We start from the raw sequence: 17,769 nt of genomic DNA on the forward strand, positions 1-17,769 counted from the left end.
AAAGGTATGTTTAGCCCTATTTGGGAGCAGTCCAACAAATTAGTCAGAAAGGTGCATATGTTACTACAGCGATGCAAGAGACCTGTCAGCACACAGGGCCGGGGAATGCAAAGTTTGAGCCCCGCTGCACCAGGCTGAGCAGTGTGAAATCGTTGCCAGGGCTGTGCTGCACCTTGAGTGAGCTGGGAGGAGATGCTCATCTCTGCATGCACAGCACCGTTTGTTGCCGCTTTGATATTTTCAAAGAAAATATAGGGGAAGAAGAGGGGAGAAGCCAGCCTCCTTAAAAATCTTTGCAACTAGAGCCTCTCCTACTCCCCCTTCCCATTGTGCAGTGAACAAAGGCCAGATCCTGCTCTCAGATTTTGGTGATGACAGAGCAGACTTCCCCCTTTCTGCCTGAATTTCTGGCAAACATGGTGAGAACCCTACATCCTGGTGAGAAGCCTACATTCCCTTGAGAAGCTGTCAGGGCTTTATTACTGTCCTGTGCAGGTTGTGTGGACTTTGCTGTGTGGGTGGATGGCGGGCTCTGCTCAATGGTTGCCTGCAGCAAGGTCTCTCTTTAAGGAGTTTCTTCCTTTTGGCATGTGCCTTGAGGAGGAGGCGATGCAAAGGAAGTGGGGCTGTAAGGCCGCCAAGGTGGCAGCAGGGTTTGGCCCAGCATGTGCAGGCACATGAAAGCCCAGCCTGGGGTGGGGAAATGTGGGTAGAGGTATGTGCCTTGTAGGTCCCATCCTGGAACATATGGGTGCTGCCTGAGCATTGTAACAAAGGGGTTAGTCAACAGTTTTACCTACTTAGCTGTTTGTGGGTAAATGCATTGTAGGGTGGCACGCACGGTTCTGACTTTGAAAATCCCATTCTCCATTGCAGCTCCTACACCCTGCCCCTCACTTGGACAGCCAGGGGGATGAGTTGTCCCTTTTGGGGGCCAGACAGCAGAGCAGATCCTGTGCCACCCAGTACCCCACCTTTTCCATTTAACTAATTTAAGAGGCTACACTCTATGCTAGTAACATGACTTTATTTATATTGGATAATTTGGAACAACTTGCTGCCACTTTCTTTAAACAGTCCTTTATATTATAAGGTTGAATTGATCCCTAGTACAGAGTTCTTATTCCCACCACCCCACCCCAACTCTTTGGATAGTAGCTTTAATGCCATTTGACTCAAATGCTTTTGGTGTAAAATTTTTCCCCAGTACAAGCGATTGCAGTTTCTTGACCTTGTATTGCAGTTGATGACAGTTTCCCAGCTGTTACGCAGTATGAATGGTGCTGTAAACTTGACTAAAGCAGGCTAAATCTGCCTTTGCTACTGTGATTGTGCGTTATTACCAACTAAACATTTGTGATGTAAAAAACATCCTTCTTTCTTTTTCTGCAGTGGCTTAATTTAGATATTTTTGTTGTTGTTTTTTGATATTTGGAATAACCTCTGTTTCTTTGTCACAGGTACAGCTACATAAAAACTGATCAAGGTGGAGAAGAGGGACAAAAATCCCCTTTACCACTGACTGTACTTGATTTGGGTTTTCTGGGAAAATGAAAGACAGGGTTTTTTTCTGGGGAAACCTATCATTTTACTCAAATTTGCATAAGGCAGAGAATTATCAGTGGCAACCTAGATCATTCTATCAGGATCTGGGCTGCTGTGGTTGTCTGCATCAGGGCTAATTTTCATGTGTCTGAATCCTTCCCATTAGCAGAAAGTCCCTCCATCCCACTCACACAAAAAGAAAGTGTGAAAGCCTGCTATTGAGTCTTGGTTGAACTAGAACACAGCAAGTATAAAATGTGTGTTGCATATGTTTTGCACTAGTGCGTCATGCATGGGAGCTGAATTTCAGTTTCTTTACTGGCTCCAGATTTGGACATCGCTAGCTTGGAAGATGCTTCCTTAAATTCCTTGTTGACGAAGTAGTAACAAATAGCGTCCAGGCAGCAGTTTGTGTTTGCGAGGACCGAGGCGAGGTGAACAAAATTATTAACCTTCTGTATTGCAGAGCAGTTGGAACTGATGGAATCCATTATAAAGCGAATGAGATGCCCGACGTAGAGAGGTAAAAAGCATACAATGAACACAGCCATGTTTGCAGACACAATATAGATGGCCTTCCTGATTAGCTTTTCCTTGTGACAGTTTTCATTCTTCTTTCTCATGAGTTCTGCAATGACTTGTATGGAGCAATAACTCAAGATGATCAATGGTATGAAAAACCCTACAATAATAGCACACAGTGTGGTCACTGAGGGCTTAACAGAAGATTTTTCAAAGCAAAGTTCATCTTGTTCTCGGGCCTCTAACTTTTTAATGAGTGACATTGCACAGATGATGACTATCCAAAGAAATCCAGAGGCGAAAGCTGCCTTCAGTGGTGACCTCAGCACCCTGGCTTTCAAAGGGTACTTGATTGCAAGGTACCTATCAACTGCTACGATAGTGATGATACCAATACTCATTAAGCGGTTTATGAAATAGCCACCTTCCAGAACCAGGCACCATCTACTTGCCTTCAACTGATGGAGCTGGGTTAAAGTTTTAAAAGGCAAAGTGAAGAGCAGAAAGCAGTCAGCTACAGCCAAGTTGACCATGTATACTCTGGTTTCTGTCCATTTGCCGAGTTTGCAGCAGAATACCCACAATGCCAACACATTCAGTAAAATGCCCAAAAGCAAAACTGGGATGTAAACACACAGCTGGACAAGTGGAAAATTTTCATAGGCTGTGATATTGCAGCTGCTGAGGTTCATTTTGGGGCTATTAAGAAGCACAGTTCCTGCAAAAGCAGATTAAACCTTTTAGAAGCTAGACTCTTGACTGAATCGGTGATTAATTCATATAGTTCAGGACTTTAACAACAGTGAAAACCAGACCCTGGAGATGATTCTGCAGAGCAGAGCTGGCTGTAGGGTGCCTAGTGGCAGGGAGGGACTGTGACATGGGCCTGATTCAGTTGTGGAGGAGAGAAAAATCGTAGATTTTCAGTGGGTCCGATGAGGGGAAGACTGCTTGCAGAGGGCAGCAGGGGAAAATGCTTGGGCCTCTGTTTTGGGCCAGACTCGGATCAGGTAGCATCAGATATCCTGCAGCTAGGGGTTATATGAGCTGTTCTAACCATCTGATAATGGAAAGGGGATGCCTAAACCCAGCTCTCATCCCTTCCCTTATATTGTTGCTCAGGACAAGCCAGCCAGCATCCTCACAGCTCAGAATGCTCCAAGAAATGTACAGCAAAAGGACAGCTGTTCTCTCCTTCAGTCCTCAGCTGTCTCTGTGTTACTTCTCATTAGTGATAGAGCAATTATTAGTACATCTCTCATTAGTTTTAGCTGCCATTGAAACCTGTGCTCAGTGGTAGCATTTAGTGGTCTGCAGCGACAATCAGAGTACTGGGGTCTGCATGCTGTCTTTCAAAGATCATGAAAGTTGGTTTTCATCCCAGAAGCATTAGACTAGTCTGCCACAATTCCAAGACAAAAAAACCCAATGCCACAGCAAGAAATGTGATCAGCAGCCATGTGAAACGGAGAGATGAGCTGTATCTGGTTTAGCGAGTGGTTTTGTCACCCTGGATCTAAGGGCAATCCTGCTGTTTGCCCTCCTGCTTTGGAGGAGTTAATGCAGGAATATATTCCAGGTGCAGCTGTTCATGGACAGAAAAGACCCAGGAGGTCTGACATGTATTTGGATTTTCCCTGCAAGGGGAACATGGCTCCATGGGTGCAGGTTTCCAGGGCTCAAAAGCATCACAAGCAAACAAACCACAGGGCAGTGCTGCAACATTTACATGCATCTGCAGCTCTTGGCTAGCTTTGAAAAATGTGCTGCTGAGGAATCATGCCAGGAGACCTCTTTGGAGGTGAAGGAATGTGCTACAGCTGATACCTGCAGCACCTCTGTGCTTTGGACACAAGGAAAGAGCTATGAGCCCAGAAGATATGAGGCTAGATCATAACATGCAACAGGGAGATCTAGCAAAGGCTGAGACAGCCTTTAAGCATCCAAAACATGTCTAATGTGGCCAGTATTAAAACGAGCCTTTGAAAATACCCAGGCTCCAGCCCTCTCTCAGTTTCTACCCCACCATTTTGGTGTCTCACCACGGGTGGGGAAAGGCGGTGCCTTGCAGAGCTCAAATAACCATGTCGGCAAATAGCCACGAGGAATTACCTGCTCACTCGCTGTCCTTGGAGAAGAGTGAATATTCCTCTAGACCAGCTGCTGTGTGGCACGCAGGCCCGGTGAGCCCTCCTACCAGTGCTCCTGGCACATGACCAGCAAGGTGTCCAGTGATGACCACTTGCCAGTGGTTGTGACAGCAGCAATGCTGGTGGAGGAAACACCCCCACCCCTCCTCGACGCATTTCCCCGGGGCTGAGCTTCCTCTGTCACCATTGGCGTGGCACGTACCACCCCCTGTTGACTGAGGAGCCTGTGACAGCCCTGCAGCGAGGTGAAATGCTCATCTGCTGTGTGGCACTACAGCAGTTTCTCCAGAGATGGAATGGCTTTGAATTTTTCCTTTGGTTTACTTTCCAGTGCCTGATGTTTCACTGGGCAATGCCCATTGACCATCTTCACCCAACAGGCTGTGAACATTATTTGGAGGGGACCCATTGTCCTGGAGGGTCCTGAGGTCATCTCTGCCTTCTACTCTGCCACTCCTGCTGGGGGTGGAATGGGGGCTGCTACCTGCTGTCACACTGCTGAGCCCCAGGACAGAGCAGCCCCAGCAGTCCCCTAGTCTCATTCACAGGGCTATTGGAGAGGTGAGGGTTGTGGTTTGCAGACAATTTTGTGATTATTGTAACTGTTTCACTCTGAATCATGGTAATTCTCTTGTTTCCCATAGTTCTTACCAGCCAGCAATTTGAGAAAATGCGGCACCGTGACCTGCTGACTTTGTGACTGCTCTGTGGTTACAGGCGCCTGCTGGCTGGGGGTCCTCCTTGGCTGTCCATTGCAACCCATTTACAAGAATTGCTCAGACAAGTTGATTGAGAAGCTCAAAGGTCCTGCTATTAGTACCTTGAATTGCTGTCTTGGGCGAACACATTTCCCCTTTGCACTTCCCAGGCCATTTTAGAGCAGCTTCAGGAGTATTTCTGCATTGTCTGTCTGCACATTACAAACCGGCCTTTGAGATTAATCAGTATAGAGCTTAGCTTAAATACTTCTCCTGAGTTTCCAGGGACAGCTTTTGCCTTTTTTGTGGCTGCTTATTGGTGACTGCTTTTATGTAGTTATTGACCTGTTAGTACACCCAGCTCATTGGGAGGGGGAATGGTTTGAAGTTGTGCCAGGGCAGGTTTAGGCTAGACATTAGGAAAAACTTCTTCACCAAAAGGGTTGTCAGGCTCTGGAATGGGCTGCCTAGGGAGGTGGTAGAGTCCTCATCCCTGGAGGTATTTAAAAGAAGGATAGATGAGGTGCTTAGGGATATGGTTTAGTGGTGGGATGTCAGGGTTAGGTTAAAGGTTGGACTCTATGATCTTAAAGGTCTTTTCCAACCAAAGTGATTCTATGACTGATCCCTAACCACCATCATCTTTCACGTCATGATAACTGTTAGTTGTCCTGGTTTCAGCTGAGTTAGTTTTCTTCCTAGTAGCTGGCATAGTGCTGTGTTTTGGATTTAGTATGAGAAGAATGTTGATAGCACACTGATGGTTTAGTGTTTACACTAGTCAAGGACTTTTTCAGCTTCCCATGCTCTGTCAGGTGCACAAGAAGCTGGGAGGGGCACAGCCAAGACAATTTTCAAAGCCATCCATCTCCTGTGTTGTGATAGTTTCACCACTCTACAGAGAACACTTTGCGCCATCCTCAAGTGTTGTCCGCACACTCCTATTGTCCATGTCAAGGCAATCACTATCATTACCAACTGTGAGCAGTAAAAATCAAGCCTGAAGGGAGCTCAGCTCATAGCATCTCTTCAGTGTGATGCTTCCCATCCACAGCTTGGTGCTGTGGTTGCTAGATGGGGGCAGCTATATCTCCCATCAGCCCAGCAAGGCTTCAAGGGAGGGACAAACTGTATCACCAGGCACAAAGCAGCTGGCTGTGATCAGCAGGTTGACCAGGATGTCAGAGCAACTCAACACCAGCTACCAGGAGGTAAAGCTACAATGAAGTGATGAAGTGTTACTTGTGGAGAACTTGCATGTCTCCTGGTGTGGCTCTTGGATCCCTGTCTGATTCCTGGACGCTGGCTGGGTCAGGATCCTCATGCTTTTCTCCTATCCACCTTGGCTCCCCATCAGCCACCCTCTAGGATCTTGCAGCTGCTTATGGCCCCCTCCTGCCATCCAGTCACAGGTTTTATCCATTGCCATGGACCAATGATGCTCACTTGGTATTTTCCCCTGCCTCTGCAGGTCTCAGCCTCTCAGCCCTGTGAATGCTGTCACCTTGTGGCACAGTGTAGGTGATACTCATGCTGTTTTCTCACTTGCTGGCAGCTCACAGGCAGGGTGGTTCAGGGGCCTGCAGTACCATTGAGTACCAGTGCCTGTACAAACTGCACTACTGCTCGCAATATTCTCCAAAGGACCTTTTACTGACAGCAACAGCTACCACACCTTGGCCAGAAAAGTGATTTTCTTAGTGAAAGAAGCCAGTGAGGCAAAATACTCCTGTAAGGTGAAGCACCACTTAACACTTGCCTTTATATTTGTTCCCTTCCATTTAATGTTATTCAGAGGTGTTGCAAAACCACAGGTTTTTCAGGACTGATCATAGTAGAGCTGTTACTGGCCAGACCCTTCCCTTACTCCCCCCATCCTATAGAAGAGTCTGTGTTTGGTGCTCTCTGTCTGCTGGTCCTATTTTGGCTGACTTATTTAAAAGCCTCGTTGCTGGTGTGAGATTTCATGTGCCAAGTCCTTTAAAATTCTGCACTTCTGGGGTTCCTCATCTGAAAAGCTGTGACAAAGTAATCAGGTAGTTTTCAGGACATACCTGGACCATTTTGTTGTTTTGATCAGCAGCAGTGCTGGGTGATCTCATTTCTTTGCTTGCAGTTTGTGTATGTAGGTAGCTTTTCATATATAAGGAAAGAATTTACTAAGACCCACTTCATCTTTACGCTTCTTGATCTCTAAGTCTTATTTCTGTTCTGCACAATCATTTTTTTCTTCCCTTGTAAGCTCTTCCTGATGTCCTGCTTGAGGTTGCTTCCCAGCCAAAGAAAGCCCTTCTCATGAGGTTTTCCTGTGCTCCTGGTACGGATCCCTAATAGACAGGACAGCTCAGGTTTGACAGACTGCTGCTTCCTTTCCCTGCCAGGGAAGATTTCTGTTTCCTCTGCCTCCCAGAGACTGTCCCCTGCTGGCTACAGCGGCTGGCACATCACAGTGGCACAGGGCCTCTGGCAAGGTGAGAGAAGTACCAGCACTCCCTCTACCTGTGCGAGGGGGACATGGGACACTGCGCCACTCTGCAGCCTTTTGGTTATGCAGTGTCTCTGTCCCATGTGGGGTTTTTTTCATGGCTTTCTTATGGGGAAACATGATGTTGCATCAGCAGATCTTGACCAAAACAGAACTACGGCTGGTGAGACTCTTTTCCCTTCCTTAGCACCACACAGAAACTGACCCATGGCAGATAACGCTCTCACAGGGCTCTCTGTACTATAGCCCTCTCATCATCAACACTGAAGGAATCGGCTGTGTATCTCTGTGCAAACATAGCGGGAACGGCATGGCAAAGCCTGTGCCTCTCAGCTGCCTACCTCTCCTTTGGTGCTTGCAGACTCCCCTGGAGGTGGCTGGGCAATGCTTGTGATTAGAACAATTGTGCTGCACTAAGAAACCAAAAAACACAGAGGTACCTCCAAAACCCAAAAGCAACACCCAACTTGCTAAAATGTAGAACTCCCTGATATGTGTCCTTCAGCCCCCGGGGAGACGAGGGCTGCTGCAGTCAAAAACTCTGGTGAGAACTCAGATTTCAGGCCTGCCCAAATGCCACCAAACAGCAAAATGCTGTCTGATGCCAGCCCATGCTTTCTCTGCTTAGAAGGGCCAAAAAAATGCAAAATCTGATGCCTATTCACTTAGAAGCAAGATTCTGGGTTACTTTGTAGGTTTTTCCTTGTGGTCTTTTTTTTTTCTTTTTTTTTTTTCTCTCAAGCCTAAATTTTTACTGCAGCATCAATTTGCTCATTTAAAGTTTAAGCCGTTGTTAGCATCTTTTTCTTTTAAGGGACAGAGATTCTATCTTGCTGAAATGTTAGCAGAATGCAGTGGTCCAGCTCTGCTTGTTGGAGCTGCTGATGGACTGTGGCTGCTGCTCCCCACTATCATTAGCCAGACTCTTGTGCTAGGAAATGGGAAAAATTTGTGGATAACCGTGTTGCTGTCCTCATGGATTGCTATTGCAGTGCCGTATGATGGCTGGTAGTTTGTTGTGGCCCGAGTGCTGATAGCTCATCTGTTCCATGTACTGGGAGCGCTCAGGGAGCTGAGGTTTTGTTCAGACTGGAGAAAGGTGTCAGAAACCCATCATAAACATCATTATAACTTGACACATAAATGAGATAATAATATTTGTCCTTGGTAGCACATACATCTTCAGGTAATCAGAAAGTTCTTTGCTCATCTTTGGGGTGTGCTATAAATATCCTGTTGTATGGCAGATCTTACATCATGGCAGCTAAGTCTCCTCTCACAATCTCCAGTGTAGGCTTAGTGTTAATCATAGAGGACTCTGATAGCAATAATAAATGAATATTTATTTATAGATATATTATTATGAGAGAGCTTGATTTTCAGTTGCAAAAGAATGTTTCCTTTTTTGTTTTTGTAGCGTTCAGTACAAACAGCAAAAAATATTACTTATTGATGGCAGGGATTGTGAAGGCAACAGATTTCCACTTTGCAATAAGAAAAAGGAACGCTTAATTTTTTAAGTTTAGAATGTGAACAGTGGGAGACCTCAGTTTGCTTCATACAAGAAAAAAGTGTGCACTTCATACAGCTCTATGCAATAAGCTTGGCTGAGTATAGGAACACCTGCTATAAAGTCTTTAGGGCAGCTGTTGTACTGGACTTGGCACTGGCAGGGAGTAAGCGAGCGGCTGTGTGGTGCTTTGCTGCTGGCTGAGGTGAAACCACGGCAGCTGTTGAGTTTAATAGAGTGCCTTGTCTGTGATCCTTCCTTGATTTAAAAACTATAGGCTTGGGTAAGAAGAAAGTGCTCTGAAATTCTTTGGTTACAAAACAGTAGCAAATGGCATCTCAACAGCAGTTAGGATTTGCTATACTATGAGGCCTATACATGAAGGCACGTGCACAAATGCTTTACTATTTCGTATTTCAGAGTAGACAACCTAATTGGAGCCCACTGTAAATTGGACAAGGTGCCCCATGTTAACAAGGAGAAAACATGAATGTGACTGGGTTTGCAAAAAAAGTTGTTTGCTTTCTGGATTAACAGTAGGATAACAGGTTGATATGAATCAACCTTTATCTTTTTTTCAAAATAATAAAAATTTTCATAATAATCTGTTTGGAACAGACATTCATTATAACCAATGTGATGCAAAATCCCAAAAGCGCATCCCAGAGGCAAAAGTGGTTTTGAAGGCCCTCTGCGCTGTTTCTGGAAACAGAAGTCTTTTTCCTTGCTGAACACCACTTGCCTGGACACGTGAGTGATGCCTGTCATGACGATTGATGGCACACCATAACGGAGCATGGGCTAACGGGGACCCTATGCCTCTTGGTCTCCAAGGATAGTTAGTTGCAGGCTATTTGTTGATGGCTACAAGGGTGACAATACTCATGCATCTCCTTAAGCAATAGATTTTTTTAAGCTCAGGCACTATTTGTCTCTTGTATCTTTTCCTGTCTTTGAAAAGGCAGAATGAATGTGCAATGATTAAGTTGGTCATGTACACACATGGCCCTTTTGCTCTGCTTGCAGTGAAATACCAGTAATGGCAGAGCGTTAAATAATATATCAAAGAAGAAAATCAGGGCATAAATGATAACTGAGTGATCTGAGTAGTTTCATCCAGCTTTATGCCACAGTTGCTCACTGCAGCTTCCGTCATACTGGGACCTCTTCCAAAGTATTGAGACAAAGCAGGCAGTTCTAATGTGTGGATGGGGAGTACTTTCTGTGGTGGGATTATTCATTTCCTGTGTTGTTTGGCCAATGTCCAGACAGTGGTTTTAGCATGTGGTCTGCAGACCATAGAAGGTGACAGGGCACTTGTAGGAGAACTACTAATAAGTTATCACTCAGGAAGTATAGAATATGGGTTTGCATTCCCTGGAGGCATTTTTTAGGGGTTTCCAAGTCAGAAAATGCTGAAAGTCAAGGACCACGAAGCCAACCAAGATACAGCTATCACATGTATTTCAAAAACTCTGTAAAGTTTCCCACACTGACTTTAAGTTATTGAAGTGACTATGTGGTAAAATTTTAGATGAAATTTCTATGCAGATAAAGACAAAGTAGTCACGCCCTGGCACTGGCTCCTCTCTCAGCCCAGGTTTCTGTATAGATCGCTTCCTTCCGGTGCGCCAAGACCTCTCTTTGTGGCTTAACTGTTTTGAGCTGCTCTGTTGCCACTTCCCTGTGGGGTGGGAGGATGTATGGTGCATAGTCAGCAAGCACAGATATTATAGAGGAATTTGGTACATGGAAAGCCAGACATTAAAACTGATGCCTGATCTGGAATCCAGCTAGGATATATCAAGGCTCTCTGTATAATGCATAGGAAGAGTTAAATGTCTCAAAATGAGGTGCAGGAGAGCTGTTGAACCTCCACTGTGCACTTTCCAAGCAGCTGAAAGAGAAAAAACCCCAAATCCAAAGCAATGCTTCATCACACACGGCAATGCCGAGAGGCCCCCTGCTGTGGGTCTGCCTTATCTCTGCAGAAGGGCCCTACACACCCCACTCTCACCAAACCTCCCCCAAAAACTGTTCATGCATGGTGAGGGAGGGATCAGGGCTGCATCTGCTTCATGTTGCTCACTGCTGTTTTCTGGGCATCAACACTCCTGCAGCGTGAGGCCGTGCCGACCCAGGCAGATGTGATCACCTCTCACCAGACAGGACAGCCACTGAAGATTTGATCCCATTAAAGTACAATGACAAACCTGTCACCAGGGCTTATGGTAGTTGCTTGGGTGAGATCAGATCTTCGCAGCTTTATACTTGATATGCATAATGCTAAGGGTCCGTTCTGTGGTCCACAACGCTTTTCATAGCTCAGTTTTTCCATGCTGTAATGGCTTTATTTATACCCACAGTGATTTTAGACTCACAAATGCCAGGCCATTGCCACCAGCTAATACAAGTGTTATGTGGCAGGAATGGGGCGACTGTCTCAGGCCACTGGCTGACTCCTGCAGTTTACTCTATGCACAGCAATATCTGCATCTTGGCGACAGCTGCAATCTTCAAAATTATATAGGTTTGCAGGAAGCTACCACTGTATGGGCAAATTCTTTGGTGTGAGCAGCACAGATGTATTGAGTTTGGCTTTTTCTTGTTTTTAAGTGACCATATATATTACAGTACCAGAAGTGGATTTATATATTGCTGTAAGGGTGCTCAGTTTCCTGTGTTTAGCTGCAGGATATGTACAAATAAGCACATGGCAGAAATAATGGCCTTATAATCTGTTCTCCGTACCACATGGCTCTCCCTTTTGACCAGGAGATACCTGAAGCCGCAATACAACAACGCAAGACAACAGTCAGAGCCTGAGTCAAGTCACTGAGGACAGAAGGACAAAATTCAAGTTAATATGAGACCCCTTGGAGGGTGTTGCCCCTTTTTGCAGGTATGCGTATACCTACAATGATTGCAAATACTGTAGGTGGTCCCATTCCCTCTGCCTCGAAACATTAACAGCACTGTGGCTCTTAACACCTATAGTGTAGTACACCTTGTTTTTGTCATGACTTGATCTGTGGATGGCTGTGACTCTTGTTCTTGGTTCATCTTGCACCTCATTGATATACAAGTGGGGAACAGAGAAGGAAATTCCTGAAATTCCTTGGCTGCAAAGTAATAGCAAAATGCATCCAAACAGCAGTTAGAATTTGCTAAGCATGCACAGATCTGAATGGAGGCTCTAACTTCTGTGATCAAAGAACAAGCTCCAGCAACATCCACTGCAAACCGCAAGAGCAGTGTGATGTAGAAAGGTGAAAAACATACAATGAACACACACAAATTCACAGAAATAATGTGGATTGCTTTCTGGATTAACTTTGTCCCATGAGGGCTTGTGGCCGTCTTCTTTTTGAGACATTTGATGACTTGTACTGAGCAAAAAATCACAATCCCTAAGGGAATAAAATACCCAAAGATAATGGAGAATAACGATATATAACTAGGTTGAAGGGATTGTTTCCGAAAGCAGAGTTGTTCCTTTCTTTCATGAAATTTTGGGTGCAAGTAAGAGTAAATTATCAGCGTTATCCAAAGAAACCCACAGATAGAAGCTGATTTCAGCGGGGAACGAAGAATCTTTGCTTTTAGAGGGAACTTGATTGCAATGTATCGATCAATCGCAATCAGGGTGATGATAAGGATGCTCATAGGCATGTTTGTAAAATAGATGTTCTGTATGGTGAAACACAGCTTGCCTATGGGATGGTCGTACTTGGTAAAATATATCATGAAAGGCAGGGAAAAGAGCAGGAAACTATCCGCAACCATGAGGTTGATCATATACACCCTGGTCTCAGTCCACCTCTTGAGTTTGCAGCAGAAGACCCAGAAGGCAATTGTGTTGAGTGGGATCCCAAAAGAGAACACTGGAATATAGACAATAAGTTGAAATAGCGCAATGTCATTCTGCAGTGCGTCATCACCTGTGGTGCAGTTCTCCATGTTGGGCTGTCTCTGCAAGAAAAGGGTGCAGGCATAAGACTGAGCTTGGACACAGTTCTTCTGAGGTGAGTCCTGCTGCAGTGCCTCTGCTTTCATGGTTCTGTGGCTCCTCCCAGTCCCTGGAGGGGCTCTGTGGCTCATCAGCACCATCTATCCCTCAGCCATCAAAGTAACACTGTCACTCACCACCAGCTAACACAAAAATACAGAGGCAACCCTCTCTTGCAGCTATTAGGGAGCTAAGCCTGCCTTGCACTCCATCCAGTCCTGGTTTGCACAGTTTGGGTAACAGCAAAGAGTCTGCAAAGCAGAAAGGTAATTTTTGTAATCCCTTAACTTTGCTGCTGCTGTGGTTATCAGAGAGCTACTGGCTTTAGGGCATCCCAAAGCAGAGCTGGGCAGCATTCCCTCTTTGCCCTCCAAGGCCCTTGCTTTGCTGCTAAAGCTGACCCATGGGTTTGCTTTGGCTCTTCCCAGGCCTGTGAACCTGCACAGGATTTGAGCCCTTCCAGCTGTAAGGTAGCTCAGGTGGCTTTACTCCTGGGGGAGGTGGGAATGTTGCTGCAGGCCGGTGGGTGAGTGCCTGCTGCAGGCAGGCTGCCCCCAGGCACCAACCCGCTCCTCTTGCTGCAGGATGTTGGGGAGGAATAGCTCAGCATGGGTACCACCAGCCCTAGCAGATAAGAGGTCTCCCAAGAGAGAAGGGAAAGTGAGCACATGTGTTTCATCTCAGCCTTCAAAGATAGGAAGCCCAAATGTTGCTAGAGCAGAAAACACGAATCCAAGAACTTAGACTATCTCCTGGTATTCCTTTAAATATTTCAGGGCATCTGCTACCAGCAAGGAGGCTGAATGAGACTTAGTCTCATAAAGAAAGTGTTTACAGTGAGGCAGGGAAGGAAAACAGCCAGATTCCTACAATCTCTTATAAATACATTGCCTTATAAGTCAGCAGCTTCTAAGCATCGACATCTAAACTATAGTGAAAATATCTGATTGTGCGAACTAAGTGAACTGTTTTTAGTGTCCAAGACTGGGAGACAGATTTGACAACCACAGAGGAAAGTGCAGCACCTGCTCTAGCACCAGAACTGGTATGGCATTACTGAACCGCAGGGATACAGGCATTTTTAGGGTAGAACTTATGGAGTAACTAACATACAGCTGGTGTCCTGGCTCTCTTGGGCTTTCAGCCTCACAGGTCCTTGGCCGCACTGCGCTACCAGCTACCCTGAAGCCATTCCCTGCCAGCCTACCATGGTCATCCTGCCCTGAAAAGCCACTCTCTGCAGGGATAGCACTGCCCCGAGGAGCAGCTGACCCCTCCAGGCTGGGCTGGGAATCCTGGCCCCACCAAATCCCCCATGTAAGCACAGAGCCAGTGGTGGTTCCCAAGGTCCCATGCCACAGCATGCCTGGAGCTGGGTGTCACCATGGTAAGAAGCACTGGTGTGGAACCGCAGCGAGGGGTGAAGACCCCCTGAATGACACGTGGCTGCAACACAACGAAACCTAACAGCTATGAAAGCAGGAGGCAACTGAAGCATCTGTGTATGGCTGAGGACCGACCCGTATGTTAACAAGCAGGCAGTCCTGGCTAGCATGTCAGTTGAGAGATGAGAAAGCATACCCTGAAGTACCGAGCAGAGCACACTGCCACACGCCAGTCTGGGAAGAATTAAAAGATATTACCTGCTCCTTGTGGGGCTGTCAGGTGGATTTAGTCCTCAGAAAGGTTGCAGTGTAGATGCAGACATCCTGGCAGGGGAGGAGATCGGTTGGGGCCGTGGGTGCCGGTGCAGGGTGCTGCTCCATGCAGGGCACAGCTGCCTGGGAGCCTGCTGTCAATAGCTCAGGAGTGCTAAAACACAGCAATGAACTCTTGTTCCCCAAAAGTGCTTCATTTATCGCCTACTTTTGCGGATGGTCGAGTCTCTGGTGCCCTCTGTTGTTCTACACACATCAGCTGAATGCTTCACCATAATTTTTCCACCCAGTCTGTGCTGGCCCCACTTGCTTCACACAAACTAGCAATTAAAATTTAATATTTTCACTCATGGGAAAACAAATAATTTCTGAAATAAAACCCATAATGGTTGCAAATTGCCCTTCTGGCAGCGAAAGGTCCCCTGGGGAGCACAGCAGCCTGTGCAGCCTCCGGTGCAGTTGCAGAGCGTGCTCCAGGCAGGCAGCAGTGCGGGGGCCGATGGCCTTTCCAAGAGGCACATCAGTGCTCATGCACCCTGTGATGGTGAGCCAAGGGCAAGAGGACCCAGCATGCTTCTCTTCGGTGTCTTTACAAGAAAGGTGACAGGCGTTATGGGCCTGCTCATCCTCTGCAAAGCAGCCAAGTGTCTAACACTGTTTATCAGCATTACTGGAAAGCCCAAGCTGGTAACGACAGTCACTGCCACCTGAGCATGGGTGAGAGAGACTCGTGTGGCAGTGAGCACACCATAGGTGTCAAGACCTTTGGAAACATGTTTAAGAACATGCCCTAGTGGTATTTTATAGTAATTTTGATGGCTTTTGCTGTCTCTTGGCTGCAGCAGTGGCAGTCCCATCTATGTGAGCCAGCTGACGGGAGCCAGACTCTGACTTCCTCAGGATTTGTGCCATTAATTCATGTTTCCCGAGCTCACAGTCCCAAAGGTGGCAACAGCAGACTGAGCATCAGCCATGGGCTCCCTGAAGGCAGATGTAAGTCACAGGGAAAACTGTGTAAGTGAGCAGGGAAGAGTCCTCCATGCTGTCTCCCGGAGCACTCTATGCATTGCCTAGCAGAGCTCGGTGGCCATTTTGGAGATTTTTCAGTATTCAGAAAGAAAAAAGCCCAGTCCTAGGGAGCATTTGAATAACATGTAGAGTGTCAACCCACTCCCCATTTCCCTGGACTTTTCTAGGCTGCTGACTCATAGACAAATGCATTTCCCCCATGGAAACATTAGGGGTGTCCATGTGGGCAGGCTGCAGAAACCCAGACTCAGCTGTGTCCAGCTGCGAGGTGCAGCTGTGGGGTGATACTCTGACCCTGAGCTGCAGCTGGGAGGGTGAAACTGGGGACCAGCCTGGTGCCACAATGTAACCCCAGCGAATAGCAATGCATGGGTGACAAAGGTCTAGACAAAATTAAAAGGGCTTTCCCATGGGTGGGAGCAGCAGCCTCACCTTAGGCTGCTCTAGGGAGGTGTCTGTGCCAGAGCTCAGCAGTGCAGCAGGAAGGGAGCCAGCAGGAGGACTCAGCTCTGAAATCTCCTGGACTTTGTGCGTTTATGGCACTGGGCAAGTCTTGCTTTCATCCTAAAAGTGTTCCTTCACATCTATCTGACCCATTGACTTGAAGGGGAAGGGTCTAGGCTGTTTTGTAGGGCCATGTACTTAGTAATATGCTGGGACCTCCTGAACCCCTCCAGGCCACCAAAGGAACATGATAACAATAAAATAGATTATTTTAATAATGCAAACAACCTGAAATGTATAATGAGGTAAACCGTGATATATCCATTTGTACATGTTGGCAATAAGGATCAATTGACTTTAGCTGCAAAATGAACTAAAACAGGGAGACATACATGGGTCACCTGTCTACTCCAGCGAGTAGGTGCTGGAGGGTGGAATGGCAACACATTAACTATCAGCGATTACATACACACTTACACATCTCTGAGAAATAACTTATTTGTTTAATAGAAACATAGGATATAAATTGCAATTAACTTAGTAATGCTAAACCTAACAAAGAGCTCCTTAGAGAGGAAGAGCAACAGTTATCCCAATAATGCTGAAGCTGTATCTTCTCTTGATGTTACAGAATTGTTGTGGGGTTTTGGGGGTTTGGTGTTTCTGTCCCCCCTGCTCCCCCTGCTTCCTTTAGCAAGTGTGTGTCTGCAAGGGGTTGATTTGATCTGTTTTTTCAGTGCTGGGTTTGGGCAGTGGAAAGGCTTCGTGGAACTCCTTGGTCACAAAGTAGTAGCAGATGCTATCCAGGCAGCAGTTGGATGTGGCAATACACCTTGTCACAGAGGAGAAGTTCTTCATAACCTGGAGCAGGAAACAGGTAGTTCCGATGGTCTCCATTATGAACCTGGCAACTAACCCAAGGCAGGCTGGCAGAAAACATACTAGAAATACAATCAGATTTGCATAAATAATGTGAATAGCTTTCTGGATTAATTTCTCCTCTGGTGAATTTCTGTTCAGACATGTCTCAAGGTTCCTGATTACTTCTGTGGAGCAAAAAGTCAAGATTGCTAATGGAAGAGTAAAAATGAATAAAATTAAAAGCAGGCTCAGAGTAGTGGGTGCAGTGGTATCCTTCTGAAAGCAGCGAGTGGCATGTCTCTGCCAAAGCTGTAAGGTGGCTCCAATTATCACAGAGACCCACAGAAGCCCACAGAGAAGGGCAGCCTTTGATGGAGACCTGAAGGTCCTGGCTTTCAAGGGGTGTTTTATGGCAATGTATCGATCAATGGAGATAAATGAAACTATGTAGATGCTCACTACCATGTTGATAAAATACATTGTCTCTGAAAACTGGCAGAGTTCATCTCGGGGTGACCTATTCCAGAGCAAATAAACCATGGAAGGCAAGTTGCAGACGACAAAGAAGTCTGCAAAGACTAAATTGATTACATACACCTTTGTTTCTGTCCACTTCTTTATCTTGAAGAAGAACACCCAGAGGGCAAGGGCATTACATAGTGCTCCAAAAAAGAAAATGAGGTTATATAGAGCAAATTCAATGAGACGAACATGGTGATACAGTTCTAGATTTGTGACATTGCAGTTGTTGGACATATTCATTGTCCTGATTTGTAGATGTTGTATGATGTTCTCAGACCTGAAATGGGAAAAGACATGGTAAGGCTTTCCTTTCCTCCTACCTCTTAATAGATGCAT

The 17,769-nt window shown here is 46.1% G+C and overlaps 3 protein-coding genes across 3 annotated transcripts; all 3 read right to left on the reverse strand.

Moving 5' to 3' along the window:
- Positions 1-1,662: 1,662 nt before the first annotated feature.
- On the reverse strand, positions 1,663-5,067 carry LOC104135452 (G-protein coupled receptor 35). The gene is made up of 2 exons (XM_009649105.2): positions 4,180-5,067; positions 1,663-2,785 (listed from the first exon to the last, which is right to left on the reverse strand). Exon 2 carries the CDS (start codon positions 2,757-2,759, stop codon positions 1,824-1,826), a length of 936 nt encoding a protein of 311 aa, XP_009647400.1. The 5' UTR covers positions 2,760-2,785; positions 4,180-5,067; the 3' UTR covers positions 1,663-1,823.
- Positions 5,068-9,611: 4,544 nt separating this feature from the next.
- LOC104135453 (G-protein coupled receptor 35) lies at positions 9,612-14,723 on the reverse strand. Its single transcript, XM_035888872.1, has 2 exons — positions 14,563-14,723; positions 9,612-12,882 (listed from the first exon to the last, which is right to left on the reverse strand). The coding sequence occupies exon 2, from the start codon at positions 12,868-12,870 to the stop codon at positions 11,902-11,904; it is 969 nt and encodes a 322-aa protein (XP_035744765.1). The 5' UTR covers positions 12,871-12,882; positions 14,563-14,723; the 3' UTR covers positions 9,612-11,901.
- Positions 14,724-16,586: 1,863 nt separating this feature from the next.
- On the reverse strand, positions 16,587-17,769 carry LOC104135487 (G-protein coupled receptor 35). The gene has a single exon (XM_009649147.2). It carries the CDS (start codon positions 17,767-17,769, stop codon positions 16,741-16,743), a length of 1,029 nt encoding a protein of 342 aa, XP_009647442.2. The 3' UTR covers positions 16,587-16,740.

Source organism: Egretta garzetta, unplaced genomic scaffold (assembly GCF_000687185.1).
Source record: "Egretta garzetta isolate BGI_Z169 unplaced genomic scaffold, ASM68718v1 scaffold161, whole genome shotgun sequence".
NCBI lineage: Eukaryota > Metazoa > Chordata > Aves > Pelecaniformes > Ardeidae > Egretta > Egretta garzetta.

Excerpts from the sequence above, each read along its gene's own strand:
- LOC104135487 (XM_009649147.2), bottom strand. The coding sequence starts at position 17,769 with ATGCATCTATTAAGAGGTAGGAGGAAAGGAAAGCCTTACCATGTCTTT.
- LOC104135452 (XM_009649105.2), bottom strand. The coding sequence starts at position 2,759 with ATGAACCTCAGCAGCTGCAATATCACAGCCTATGAAAATTTTCCACTT.
- LOC104135453 (XM_035888872.1), bottom strand. The coding sequence starts at position 12,870 with ATGGAGAACTGCACCACAGGTGATGACGCACTGCAGAATGACATTGCG.